This window comes from Mus musculus, chromosome 5 (assembly GCF_000001635.26).
Source record: "Mus musculus strain C57BL/6J chromosome 5, GRCm38.p6 C57BL/6J".
NCBI lineage: Eukaryota > Metazoa > Chordata > Mammalia > Rodentia > Muridae > Mus > Mus musculus.
In genome coordinates, this window is record NC_000071.6 from 139,217,096 (window position 1) to 139,229,653 (window position 12,558).

At 46.8% G+C, this 12,558-nt stretch overlaps 1 protein-coding gene across 28 annotated transcripts in view; it reads left to right on the plus strand.

Annotated features, from left to right (window-relative positions):
* Nucleotides 1-12,558, plus strand: part of Sun1 (Sad1 and UNC84 domain containing 1) — a 49,276-nt gene that overhangs the window by 16,532 nt on the left and 20,186 nt on the right. For 14 of the 28 annotated variants that reach the window (XM_017321156.2, XM_017321157.2, XM_017321162.2 and 11 more), the window contains 4 exons: nt 6,499-6,690; nt 8,168-8,352; nt 9,483-9,509; nt 9,584-9,790. In XM_017321156.2, coding sequence (XP_017176645.1) covers nt 6,499-6,690; nt 8,168-8,352; nt 9,483-9,509; nt 9,584-9,790 — 611 coding nt within the window. The remainder of the gene's footprint in view (nt 1-6,498; nt 6,691-8,167; nt 8,353-9,482; nt 9,510-9,583; nt 9,791-12,558) is intronic. The other 14 variants (XM_030254889.1, XM_017321163.2, XM_030254890.1 and 11 more) reach the window with 1 other exon arrangement.

The window sequence follows — 12,558 nt, forward strand, 5'->3', positions numbered from 1 at the left end:
CCTCTCAGAAAATGCCATGCACCATGAGATTTTGGAGCTCTATTTGTACCAGCTCCATTTTTCAGTGACATTGGCTCTCTCTTGCCTCCACTGGTTTACTCTGAATACTAGTCAGATATCAGTTTTGATGGAATGTGGTGACATAGGCCTTTAACTTAAGCACCCAAGAGGCACAGGCAGGTGGAGCTCTGTTTGAGGCCAGCCTGGCCTATAGAGAGTTCGAGGGTAATTCAGACCCTATCTCTAAATACATACATACATACATACATACATACATACATACATAAATACATACACACACACACACACACACACACACACACACACACCCCAGCCTGGCTTATAGAGAATTTCAGGGTAATTCAGACCCTATCTTAAATAAATAAATAGGTTCCCAGATTCTTTTTGTGTTTATAGTAAGTTTTTTCAAAAGGCTCCTCACCTTGTGTTTAGATAGCTTCATTCTTTCTTGAGTCTACCAGTATTTCCTGTAAAGTGGTGGTAGCCCTAGAACATTGAGCACTTACTGTTTCTCTATGTACACACACATCTCTGTTTTCATATTTGTGTGTGAACATAGATAGGAGGAGAGGGGTGTGTATGTGTTGAGGCCAGATATCAATCTCAGGAGTTATCTACCTTTTTTTTTTTTTTTTTTTTGGTTTTTCGAGACAAGCCTATAGAGAGTGTCTTAGTCAGGGTTTCTATTCCTGCACAAACATCATGACCAAGAAGCAAGTTGGGGAGGAAAGGGTTTATTCGGCTTACACTTCCATGCTGCTGTTCATCACCAAAGGAAGTCAGGACTGGAACTCAAGCAGGTCAGGGAGCAGGAGCTGATGCAGAGGCCATGGAGGGATGTTCTTTACTGGCTTGCTTCACCTGGCTTGCTCAGCCTGCTCTCTTATAGAGCTAAGACTACCAGCCCTGAGATGGTCCCACCCACAAGGGGCCTTTCCCCCTTGATCACTAATTGAGAAAATGCCTTACAGTTGGATCTCATGGAGGCATTTCCTCAACTGAAGCTCCTTTCTCTGTGATAACTCCAGCTGTGTCAAGTTGACACAAAACTAGCCAGTACAATTGACCCCTTGTCAACTTGACACACAAAAACATCACTAGTAAGCCTCAACCCTTACAATCTTATTCATCCCCATTCTAAATAACTTTAAAAGTCCCACAGTCTTTACATATGCTTAAAATTTCAATCTTTTTAAAATATCCATCTCTTTTAAAATCCAAAGTCTTTTTACAATTAAAAGTCTCTTAACTGTGGGCTCCACTAAAACAGTTTCTTCCTTCAAGAGGGAAAATATCAGGGCACAGTCACAATCAAAAGCAAAAGTCAATCTCCAACTGTCCAATGTCTGGGATCCAACTCACGATCTTCTGGGCTCCTCCAAGGGCTTGGGTCACTTCTCCAGCCAGGCCCTTTGTAGCACACGAGTCATCCTCTAGGCTCCAGATGCCTGTACTCCACTGCTGCTGCTGCTCTTGGTGGTCATCTCATGGTACTGGCATCTCCAAAACACTGCATGACCCCTTCAGTCCTGGGCCATCAATTGCAACTGAGGCTGCACTTTCACCAATGGCCTTCCATGGCCTCTCACAGTGCCAAGCCTCAGCTGCTCTGCTCAACTCCTTCATGCCTTCAAAACCAGTACCACCTGGGTGACCCTTACACATTACCAAGTCCAGCCACAGCACAAGGTACAACTTTGGCTATATCTGGAACACAGCCACTGTGCTTTCAGAAAATACTTCCCAGAAGATGTCACCTCAATGATGCTGGTCTCTTCTTAATCACCGCTAATTTCTTAGCTCCAGCTAACCAGCATCAATAGTCCCAGTAATGCAAAGTTTTTGCTTTAGTAGTTCTGGTATCTTGTTAATCACAGCTGATTCTTCAGCCCCAGCTAACCAGAACTACAGAATCTTCACAATCAAAACAGGAATGGCCCTGAAAAGAGTCTTTAATTTTCCCTCTGAAATTTCACACACCAGAGCTCCAACTTCTGCAGTGTTCTCAACATTATCTTCCAAGCTCCTACACAACATCCGACAGAGGTCTTAACAATGGATGGATCTTCAAGCCCAAAGTTCCAAAGTCCTTCCACAGTCCTCCCCAAAACATGGTCAGGTTGTCACAGGAATACCCCACTTCTGGTACCAATTTGTCTTAGTCAGGGTTTCTATTCCTGCACAAACATCATGACCAAGAAGCAAGTTGGGGAGGAAAGGGTTTATTCGGCTTACACTTCCATGCTGCTGTTCATCACCAAAGGAAGTCAGGACTGGAACTCAAGCAGGTCAGGGAGCAGGAGCTGATGCAGAGGCCATGGAGGGATGTTCTTTACTGGCTTGCTTCACCTGGCTTGCTCAGCCTGCTCTCTTATAGAGCTAAGACTACCAGCCCTGAGATGGTCCCACCCACAAGGGGCCTTTCCCCCTTGATCACTAATTGAGAAAATGCCTTACAGTTGGATCTCATGGAGGCATTTCCTCAACTGAAGCTCCTTTCTCTGTGATAACTCCAGCTGTGTCAAGTTGACACAAAACTAGCCAGTACAGAGAGTTCCAGGGTAATTCAGACCCTATCTCTAAATACATACATACATACATACATACATACATACATATATACATACATGCACACACACACACACACACACACACACACACACACACACACACACACACACCAGCCTGGCTTATAGAGAGTAGCCCTGGCTGTCCTGGAACTCACTTTGTAAACCAAGCTGGCCTCGAACTCAGAAATCTGCCTGCCTCTGCCTCCCAAGTGCTGGGATTAAAGGTGTGCGCCATCATGCCTGGCTCTACCTTATTTTTGAGACAGGATCCTAACCTGAGACTCATTGACTGAGGTAGGCTGGCTGGTAGGGATCTGCCTGGTACTGGGGTTACACTCACAGGCTACCCATTCTTACTTTTTGTGGGTGCTGGGGATTAAACTGCCGCTTGTATTCCAAGCACTTTACTAACGGATTTATCTCTGCAGCTGCTGACTTTATTTGTTGAGAGGATCTTACGAGGCTGTGCTGAAGTTCAGTTATGTGTTGCTAGCCTGGCATGGCTCCATGCCCAGTGCTATGATAGAGTCTTGTGTCATTGTCTAGAGAAGACTCGAGGCTCCTCTTGGAGGATTGAGGTGGCTTGTGTTGTTCTTGGACCCACCTGTTGTCAGCCCAGTCAGCTGCTCACAAGGGTCACAGCAGCTGCCTTTGCCTCCCTCAGAGAGGAAACCTCTCCCAGAAGCCCTCTGGTCTTGAACTGTATGCTCTGTAGACAGTCCTACTTTCTCTCTGGGAGGAGGGAGGGAGGGAGGCTGCCTACAGGGGGTGAGGTGACTGCAGTTAGCCAGCCTCAGTGTGCCTAGGAGCCAGGAGGCTGTAGCAGGCCAAATACATAGAAAGCCCAGTGGTGGGACTGAACACTGAGTCAGCTGCTTGAAGCCAGGGCCTCGGGGGTGAGCTGCTCTGCTGGACTGGGGCACCATGTGGCTAAGTATATTTGTTACTTTTCACGTCAGGGCCCTGATATGAGTCTGGATGCTGTGGTAGGACCCACAGGAGAACCTAAGGTGTGGAGATTGAAAGAAGTGACTAATAAGAAAGGGTCCCTGGAGGCTGGGAGGGACCCAGTATAGGGCACAGGACATGGCTTCAGGACGCTAGTTGCTACGGCAGGAAGGAAGGAAGGAAGGGTGTGTGTCAGGCTTCCCTCTTTGAGGAACTCTATGTGTGTATATGTGTGTGTGTCTGTGACAGCAGCTGCCACTCAATAGAGCAGAGACAGTAGGTTAGAGACTTGCCTAGGCTACAAAGTGAATTCGAGGGTCTATGGATTCCACAGGCTTAATGGGTTAAATCACATATAACTACCAAGTCCAATGAATTGACTCCTATCCCTGGGAAACAAATGATGGGAAGAGAGAATTGTTGTTCAAAGTTGTCCTCTGACCTGCACATAAAATTCTGCCAGCCCCACCCCTGCTCAATGTAAAATTTAATTTTTTTTCTAATAACTAAGTTCTTGGAGAGTGGGTCTATAAGAGCTGTTACTTTTTTTCTCAGGATAGTCTTTGAGACTTATAACTAGCGTCTGTGTCTTCATCTGCCACTTTGTTCTTCCTGTCCTGGATGGAGCCTGTAAACACAGCTACTAAAAATGCTTCAGGATTCAGGGGTTTATGCTGCCTGGAGTGGGATGCAGGGTCCCTCCTGCATCCGGCTCTAGGTGTCCTTATGAATGGAAACCATGCTTAGGGGTAATAGGTTATAGCCTGGACAACCTGGGTAGCTGGTGACACACTAAACTACAGTCCCTACAGAACTGGGGATACAGCAGATAAACAGTAGAGACCTGGAAACTGTCAAGTCCGGTTCTTCATTTGGAGGTCAGTAGGGGAGCTGGTCCCCTCTTTCTTCCCTTTCCTTTTGTATCTCTGTCCCAGACGCTGCTGTGCTATCAAGATTTCGAATTCTTCATTGCCCAGCACACAGAGAACGTGTGAGAACCTTCTAGATACTTCTGAGCTTATGTGTTATGTAGAGACTTATGTGAGTTTCTTTCACAGTGTGTCAACCTTCTCATCAGTGGAAAAATACGGGTCAGAAGCCTTTGGGGAAGGTGTAATTGGACTCACAGTTTTGCGGGTCTCAGGCTGTGGTCCTTGGCTGTTGATTCTGGACCATGGGATGTATAATCGAGCTGAGTTGCTTACCTCATTGATGAACCAGGACAGAGAACATGGAAATAATTGGAGACCAAGCATAACTTTGAAAGGCACAGTCTCAGGCCCTACCTATTGTTTCCAGAATGCTTCAGATCAGCTCCTGCAGCTAGAGATGAAGCCTTTATCCACATACCCTGTGGCGTCATTTCATATCCAGCCCATAGTAAGCAGTGTGAGTGGAACAGTTTCTGTTTTCTCTTAGCCTTCCATGTGTCTCTTGCAGGACAGTCTGGTCCTTTGCATACAGAATAGCAGCAGACAGCCTTTGCTCTTCCTACCATACTACAGGATCAAACACTCCCTGAGCTGTGAGGCTCCCTTACCTAGCAGCTAGAATCTGAGGGTGAATGTGTGTTGAGGAAGGGGAACCTTAGTCACTGTTCTGTTGCTGTAAAGAGACACAATGACCAAAGCAACTCTTAAAAACAAAAACATTTAATCAGAGACTTGTGTACAATTTCAGGGGATTATTCCATCAACAAAGCCATTCCTCCTAATCCTTCTCAAATAGTTCTACTCCATGGGGACTAAGCATTGTATATGAGACTATGCAAGCCATTCTTATCCAAACTATCACAGTTCTGGTCTATATCTGCAAGATTAATTCTGATGTAAAATATCATCTTTGTAAACTAAAGCCATAATTATATACAGTACTTTGCTAGAAGGAAGTTGTCTGATTTTAGGGTTCACTGAAACTAGCTAGCTAGTGTTCTCATTGAACACATGCTGTCAGCTCCTATCTCATCCTGTCTTGGCCGTTAATCTGGTACACCAGAGTATCCTAAAGTCCATGCCTGCTGACGCCAATTGCATCGCCTTCTGAGTAGTCAGACTAGTGGTGCTTACCAGGCTGGCTTGGTATTCCATCTGTAAGGTCTTACATCACCCAGACCCTCAAGGCTCCAGAGCCCTTGTGTTAACAGGACATAATTATGGCTTGAAAGCCTCTAACCTCATGGCTGCTAAGGTTGCCCATAAAGGAGTGTTCCCCAAGGTGTCTGCTGTTCCCTCACCTACTTTGTTCTCATGAGGTGTCCAACCGACAGCACTCTTTGCCTCTTCCCCCTAGCTGCCTCATGCTTATCGGTCGTCACCCTCATCACTGCAGCTTTTTCTCCAGTGGTACTAGGTTCCTTGTGTCTTGATGAAGATGGGTGCTGCTGATGGGGGTAGCATAGTCTTAACCCAAGAGTACCTGAGTGGGCAGCCAGCTGCCTTCTTCTGGCCTAAACAAACTGGGTATCACTCAGAGTGAAAATACATTCTGTCCACTGCACTGAGCTGACAACTGCCAGGGAGGCATTGGACGTAACAGGCTTTTCCATGACTCGGGTTTTCTCTTAATCTAGCTTCAGTTTATAAAATGTGTGCTCTAGGGCTTTCCATTTTCTTCTCAAGAACATACTACTAAATTCACTTTTAGTCTCTGCAGTGTCACTGTCTTGTTAGTTGCTCCATTGGGCCTGGTGTCTGCTTATAAGGGTGTTCTGATTTTATCATGATACACAGACACCATTCCCATTCTAACAGTCTTGGCCTGCCTCAAACAACTGTTCTCAGCCAAAGTTCCAGGCCTGCCAGTCTGGGTCTGCAGGTGAAGGAGGTTGGCAAAGGCGCATGCGCAGCTGCTTACCTGACTGATACCTGTCCTTGCAGTGCAGTGAAGCTATAACTAAGGACTGTTGTGACTCCTTACCTGGCTGGCCGCCCGTGCTTCCTCTAGCCATGTCTTCTTCCAGTTCTAGTTACTCGTCGGATGCTCTGGATTTTGAAACTGAGCACAAGTTGGAACCTGTATTTGACTCTCCAAGGATGTCCCGCCGCAGCTTGCGTCTGGTCACAACAGCTTCGTACAGCAGTGGGGACAGCCAGGCTATTGATTCGCACATTAGCACCAGCAGGGCCACCCCCGCCAAGGGGAGAGAAACCAGGTGAGTATTATGTGGCTTGTCTTCACAGCTGTCACCCCCACCTCTGGCTTTTCAGATTGTCAGGTCAAGCTCTTCCCCTGGAATTGTTTGTGCACACATGTGCAGATCTGCCCTGTGAACTGACTGAATTAGTTCTGGAGTACTCCAAGTATTTGCTGTCTACCTGCATAGTGGAGCTGATGGTGATGTGTGTGAGATGGCAATACAGATGCACTTCTCATGGTCATAGTCATCCTGGCATGAGCTGAGCTTCAGTGCCTACCAAATGGAGAGGAGTGGAGCCTTACTGGGTCTGTGCTGCTGATCTGTCATAGCCAACGCAAGCCTGTCTGTGACATGTGGGAGCTGGGTACCTATGCACGTACAGTTGGATGGCCAGTACATTTTGTCTCTATTCCTTTCATGCCTTGTCTTCACTGTAGCTGACGGTAAAAGTTCTCACTATCTGTACCTTTTGAGACTGAATAGTTTATTTATTAATTTAGTTTATTTTGCTCACATGAAAATTGCATTACCTTGGAGATTGCTGGCACTTTGTTCACACTACCTGGGGCCCTGTGGGTAGTGTGCCCCAGCCTGAGACCTGCAGGCTGTAAGGTAAAATGTCAGGCTATTGAGTTGTAGTAGCTGACTCCTAAGCACAGCTTGCTGTCAGGCCACCCAGAGGTGTGGAGGTGTCCCGAAGCTACAGTCCCTTAGACAAGAGACCAGAACAATGACTATGGTATATATTAGTACTGGCCTTCATCACACCAGTTTCCTGGAGGAGGTTGGCTTGGATGCCTTTGTCCTATGTATACCTACTCAAGTCACTTGATGCAAGATACTTAGAGGACATTTGGATTTTTTTTGTTGTTTGTTTGTTTGCTGTGAGACAGTATCTTACCATAACCAGGGCTGGCCAGAACTCACAGAGATCTGGTTACCTCTGTCTCCTGATGGCTGGGGTTAAAGACAAGTGCCACCACATGCAGCTGCCATCTGCTTTTGGGCTGCTCTGTTGTGTGATGAGAGTAAAGGCAGAAGTTCCTTCGGTTAACCATCACCTTTGCTGTGCCTGCTGACAGCAGATGCAGACAGCAGCAGGGCTGTTGGTTGCTTGCTCTTCCTTGATCAGAAAAGGAGGTGGTATGCTTAAATGTGTGAGCTCCAGCATTTGTTTAACTCCTAAGTCATTTTTTATTTTCAGGTTATTTCAAGTTTGAGCCAATGTTGGGTTGTCAGGCCCAGAATAGTCTGAAATTATTTTGTGTTTATAGTTTTAGAACAAGTTCTTAGTCGTTTTTTAGAATGACTCCAGCTTTAAAAAAATTCCTTTTTTAGATCAATGAATGTTTAGATTGTACCAGACACAGCATAAGAAAATGACTTGTCCTAAAACGTTGTGTATGTTCCCTGGCACAAATTTTATGTTAGTAAAAATCTAATGATTCTGTATTTTCTAAGCAAAGTCTAAAAATGTGTTTCTTCTTTGTAGGACAGTCAAACAGAGAAGAAGTGCAAGCAAGCCAGCTTTTAGTATCAACCACCTGTCAGGGAAGGGCTTGTCCTCGAGCACAAGCCATGACAGCTCTTGCAGCCTGCGGAGTGCCACGGTGCTGCGGCACCCTGTGCTAGATGAGTCCCTGATTCGTGAGCAGACCAAAGTGGACCACTTCTGGGGTTAGTCACTAGAGACGCAGACACCCTCATCCCCAGTGTGGCCGTGTCTGCATTTGTTCTGGGAGGGAGCCAGTGAGGTCAGGGTCTCCAGGGAGATGTGGATGCTGCCTTCATCTGCCGCCTCAGTGGCTTAGGTGAGCTGGTAGTACTGCTCTCTGAAACATGGCTGATTAAATAAATAAGCAGGCAGCAGTCTTACAGCCATTCTTAATATGGCACACTTAAATTTGTTATAAAATCCTGGTATGTTCTAGAAAACACTAGGCAACTAGACAGTGAAGTCAAACGTGAGTCATTAGAAAATACTTAGTATAAGTTGGTCATGGCTGTGTATTCCTATAATCCAAACACCCCGGATGTGGAGGCAGGAGAATCAGAAGTTCAAGCCAATCCTAAGCTACATAGTGAGTTCAAGGCCAGCCTGAGCCCCAGAAAACCCTTTCTCAAAAAACAAAGGACTTGCTGTAAAGCAATCAATGTTGGAAGGCAAAAGGCTATGCCCGAGCTCAGCTATAGAGACATCTGAACCCTCAAGGTGACCTGTGCCATGTTACCAAAGCTGTGCACACAGACACACAGCTCCTCCGCTGACTCACAGGGCTGCCTGCTAAGTTCAGCTTATGTTCTCCTTGCTCTACTGGGGGAGTTGGAAGTGCTTCACTTCGGGATGCCTCTGCTTTGCTCAGTCAGGGAGCCTGTCTTGGACCCAGGACCAGACATGCTGTAAGTTAGAAGTCCAGAAGCATTGGACAATGGTGCACACCTATAATCCTAGCTCTCAGGAGGCAGAGACAGGAAGAGCTCTTTGAGTTCAAAGCCTCCCTGGTCTACAGAGTGAGCTCCAGGACAGCTAGGGCTACACAGAGAAACCCTGTCTCAAAAAACTAAGGAAAAAAAAACCCTAGAGTTTCCATAAAGCTAGCTAGATCTTCCCCCTTGTCTGTCCTTGTGGGCCAGAATGTGCTGGAGTGCACAGCTCTCCATGCCACTGCCTTTGGGTGACAGGTGTACCGAGCATCTTGGAAATAGACCACAACAGTGCCACAGCATAGCACTGGCCTATCACCGGGTACAGTTGTGGTGGGGTTGGTTGTATTTCACAGTGTAATGTGTGTGTGTGTATGTTTCAGGTCTCGATGATGATGGTGACCTTAAAGGTAATTACTTTGGTACTTTGTACACTTTTTAAATAGAAGCCATTGCTACGTAATCGGTAGATAGTGATCAGTAGCTTTCATTACCCCTTTGAAAACCTCAGGTGGAAATAAAGCTGCCACTCAGGGAAATGGTGAACTGGCAGCAGAGGTGGCGAGCAGCAATGGATACACTTGCCGTGACTGCAGGATGCTCTCAGCGCGCACTGACGCACTCACAGCCCACTCTGCCATCCACGGGACCACCTCCAGGGTGTACTCCAGAGACAGGACTCTCAAACCACGTAAGTCTTCTGCTTCTGTAGTTAGTAAAAAGGCCGGCCCAGCTCATTCTTTTCTCGTAAATCTGACTATGGGCCAAGGATGTGGCTCACAGTATGGTGTTTACCTCCTATGTGCCAAGCTCTGCATTCCATCCCCAGCACAGGCCTTGGTGTCTTGCACTGTTTGCCTTACAGAGTTGAACTCAGTATTCTCACAGCGTTGAATAGGCTCACATTAACTCTGTCCTACTTGTCGCTTCCCAGTTTGTGGTTCTGTGGTTAGTTTTTTTGTGCCTGGAAGTAGTTCAGATTTGGTAAATTTGGGCTTGACATGAATAAAAGAAAGTTCCTACTTCTGTGGCTTCTTACTGGGGAGCTTCTCTGTGTCACCCAGTACATCCCAGATACTCAAGTAGCTAGAACACCAGAAGTTAATGCTGCTGAGAGTGAGAGCTCTGGTGTGATGCTATGAGACAGGTGCTCTGGGAGGGCAACTCGGAGCCTGGCATCTGGGTGGTGGCATCAGATCATTGGACACGATAGAGGTGGGTGCCAGCGTCTTGACCTTTCTACCTGGTACAGAGGTTATCACAAGTGGCTGAGCAGGCAGGTTGATTTGGACTGCTTGAACTTTCTCCTAAACATTGATAGACCTTTCTGTGTTCCAGGCGTGGTGCTGGGCCTTCCTCACCCAGGAGTGTCACAGGAAGACCAGGAGCAGCACTGAAAATTCAGTCCTTATTGCTCATGTCTAGTTTATTCTGTTACTACAGGCCTGTTCTTGTGTTCAAGGCTTTGCCAGCACTTTAACATTAATGTCACAAAGGGAGAATCATAGAAAGGGAAGAGACAGGTGACTGGACCAAGTGACACTGCTTTTCCTCCTTATATGTGAGTGTGAGAGCCACAGTGAACTTGGTGCCTCCCCCTGACCTTGCATCACTCAGCTCTCACTGAGTCAGGGCTCACCTCAGATGGTCCTAGCAGCTTCCTTTGCACAGCTGAGCACAGCTGACAGGGCAAGGGTTGGGCGAACAGGTATCCTTGTCACCACACTGCCCTGGACAGTGCTGTACTGTCCCAGTCAGTGGCAGGCGGTACTGGTGTAGGCTTCATAGTTCAGCCCTCCAGCAGCTTCTGCTTCTACTTAGCAAGATGAAACTTGTAACAAACAGAAAGACCACTGTGTGGCCCCACGGTACAGCCTGTACACTGAGTGCAGCTTTAAGAGTTTGTGTGCTAATTGGGATGGTTTTGGTGCCTGTGCTGAGTGTGCTGTTTCAGGATACTCTCCTTCTAGGGCTGGAGAGACGGCTCAGTGGTTAAGAACACTGACTGCTCTTCTGAAGGTCCTGAGATCAAATCCCAGCGACCACATGGTGGCTCACAACCATCCGTAATGAAATCTGACGCCCTCTTCTGGTGTGTCTGAAGACAGCTACAGTGTACTTGGATATAATAAATAAATAAATCTTAGAAAAAAAAATATTCTTCTAGCTGCCTTTGATAAAGGCTGGCCTACCTTGCTCTCCCTGCAGCAGATAAGGGTTCCTTCCCTTCTTTTACTTTTTGGTCCTGGGGATCGAGCCCAAGGCCTTGGACATGCCAAACACATGCTCTGCCACATGGCTCCAGCCTTGGCACCCTCCTATCCTTGCCAACTCAACTTTTTTTTCTTGCTCACATCTCAGCAGTGTGGTGAGTGTCTGATTATCTAGGAAGCCACCAAGCATGTCTCTAGCATCCCTCCAGCCTGGGAGGGCATGTGCACAGGTGGCCGTGGGAGCCTCTTGACGTTAGGCTAACTGCCCAGCTTTGTGATTTTGCAGTACAGTGTTCAGACTGGAAAATAGCTCTTTCACTATTCTTTTGGGGAAAAAAAAACTAAGATTAATCATAATAAAATTTATTATTACTTTACATGTATAGGTGTTTTGCCTGTACTATACTTTACATGTATATGTGTTTGTGTACCATGTGTGAGCAGTGCCCTGCAGAGGTCAAAAAAGGTTGAATCTCCTGGGACTGGAATTATGGGTGGCTATAAGCTGATCTGGGTCCTCTGGAAGGGCTCCTTCCTGCTGAGCTGTTTCTCCAGCACTCTTTGAAATTTTAAAGTTGTAGTATTTTCTTTCAAATCACACCACTCAGACTCACTGATTCATGATGGTCTTTTACTCAACTTTTGAACAAACTGAGCATATCTGGCCTTGGGAGAAAGTGGAAGTAGTACTTCGTGGTCCGTAGGTCTCCAATGCCCCTCAGATGCCAAAGGGATGGCCAGCCACCACTGTTCCCAATGTGCTCCATACTCTGTGAAAAAGCCATTTCCCAAGAACAGGGTTGTTTGTTTGTTTGTTTGTTTGTTTGTTTGTTTTTGAGATAGGCTTTCTCTGTATAATCCTGGCTGTTCTGGAACTCACTCTGTAGACCATGCTGGCCTCAAACTCAGAAATTCGCCTGCCTCTGCCTCTTGAGTGCTGGGATTAAAGGCGTGCATCACCACCGCCCAGCAACCAAGATCAGTTTTGAAGACATGGTTTACAGCATTTCCCTCCACATACTAGGTTCACAGAAAGCCTTCTGGAGCCCAGCAGGGCAGGATCCAGGGAGCTGTCAGTGTGTGCCTCCATGGCTCAGCGTCCTCACTGGGTCGGACTGGAAGTGCTCAGCTGCTGTGCCTGAGATCTCAGTTAAGGAGAGGCCACCACAGTGCTTCCTCTCTGTCTCCAGCTGGCTCTCTGGTGGATGTTCTCAGGTGGTCTCTTCCCAAGTGTCCAGTTTTAAAA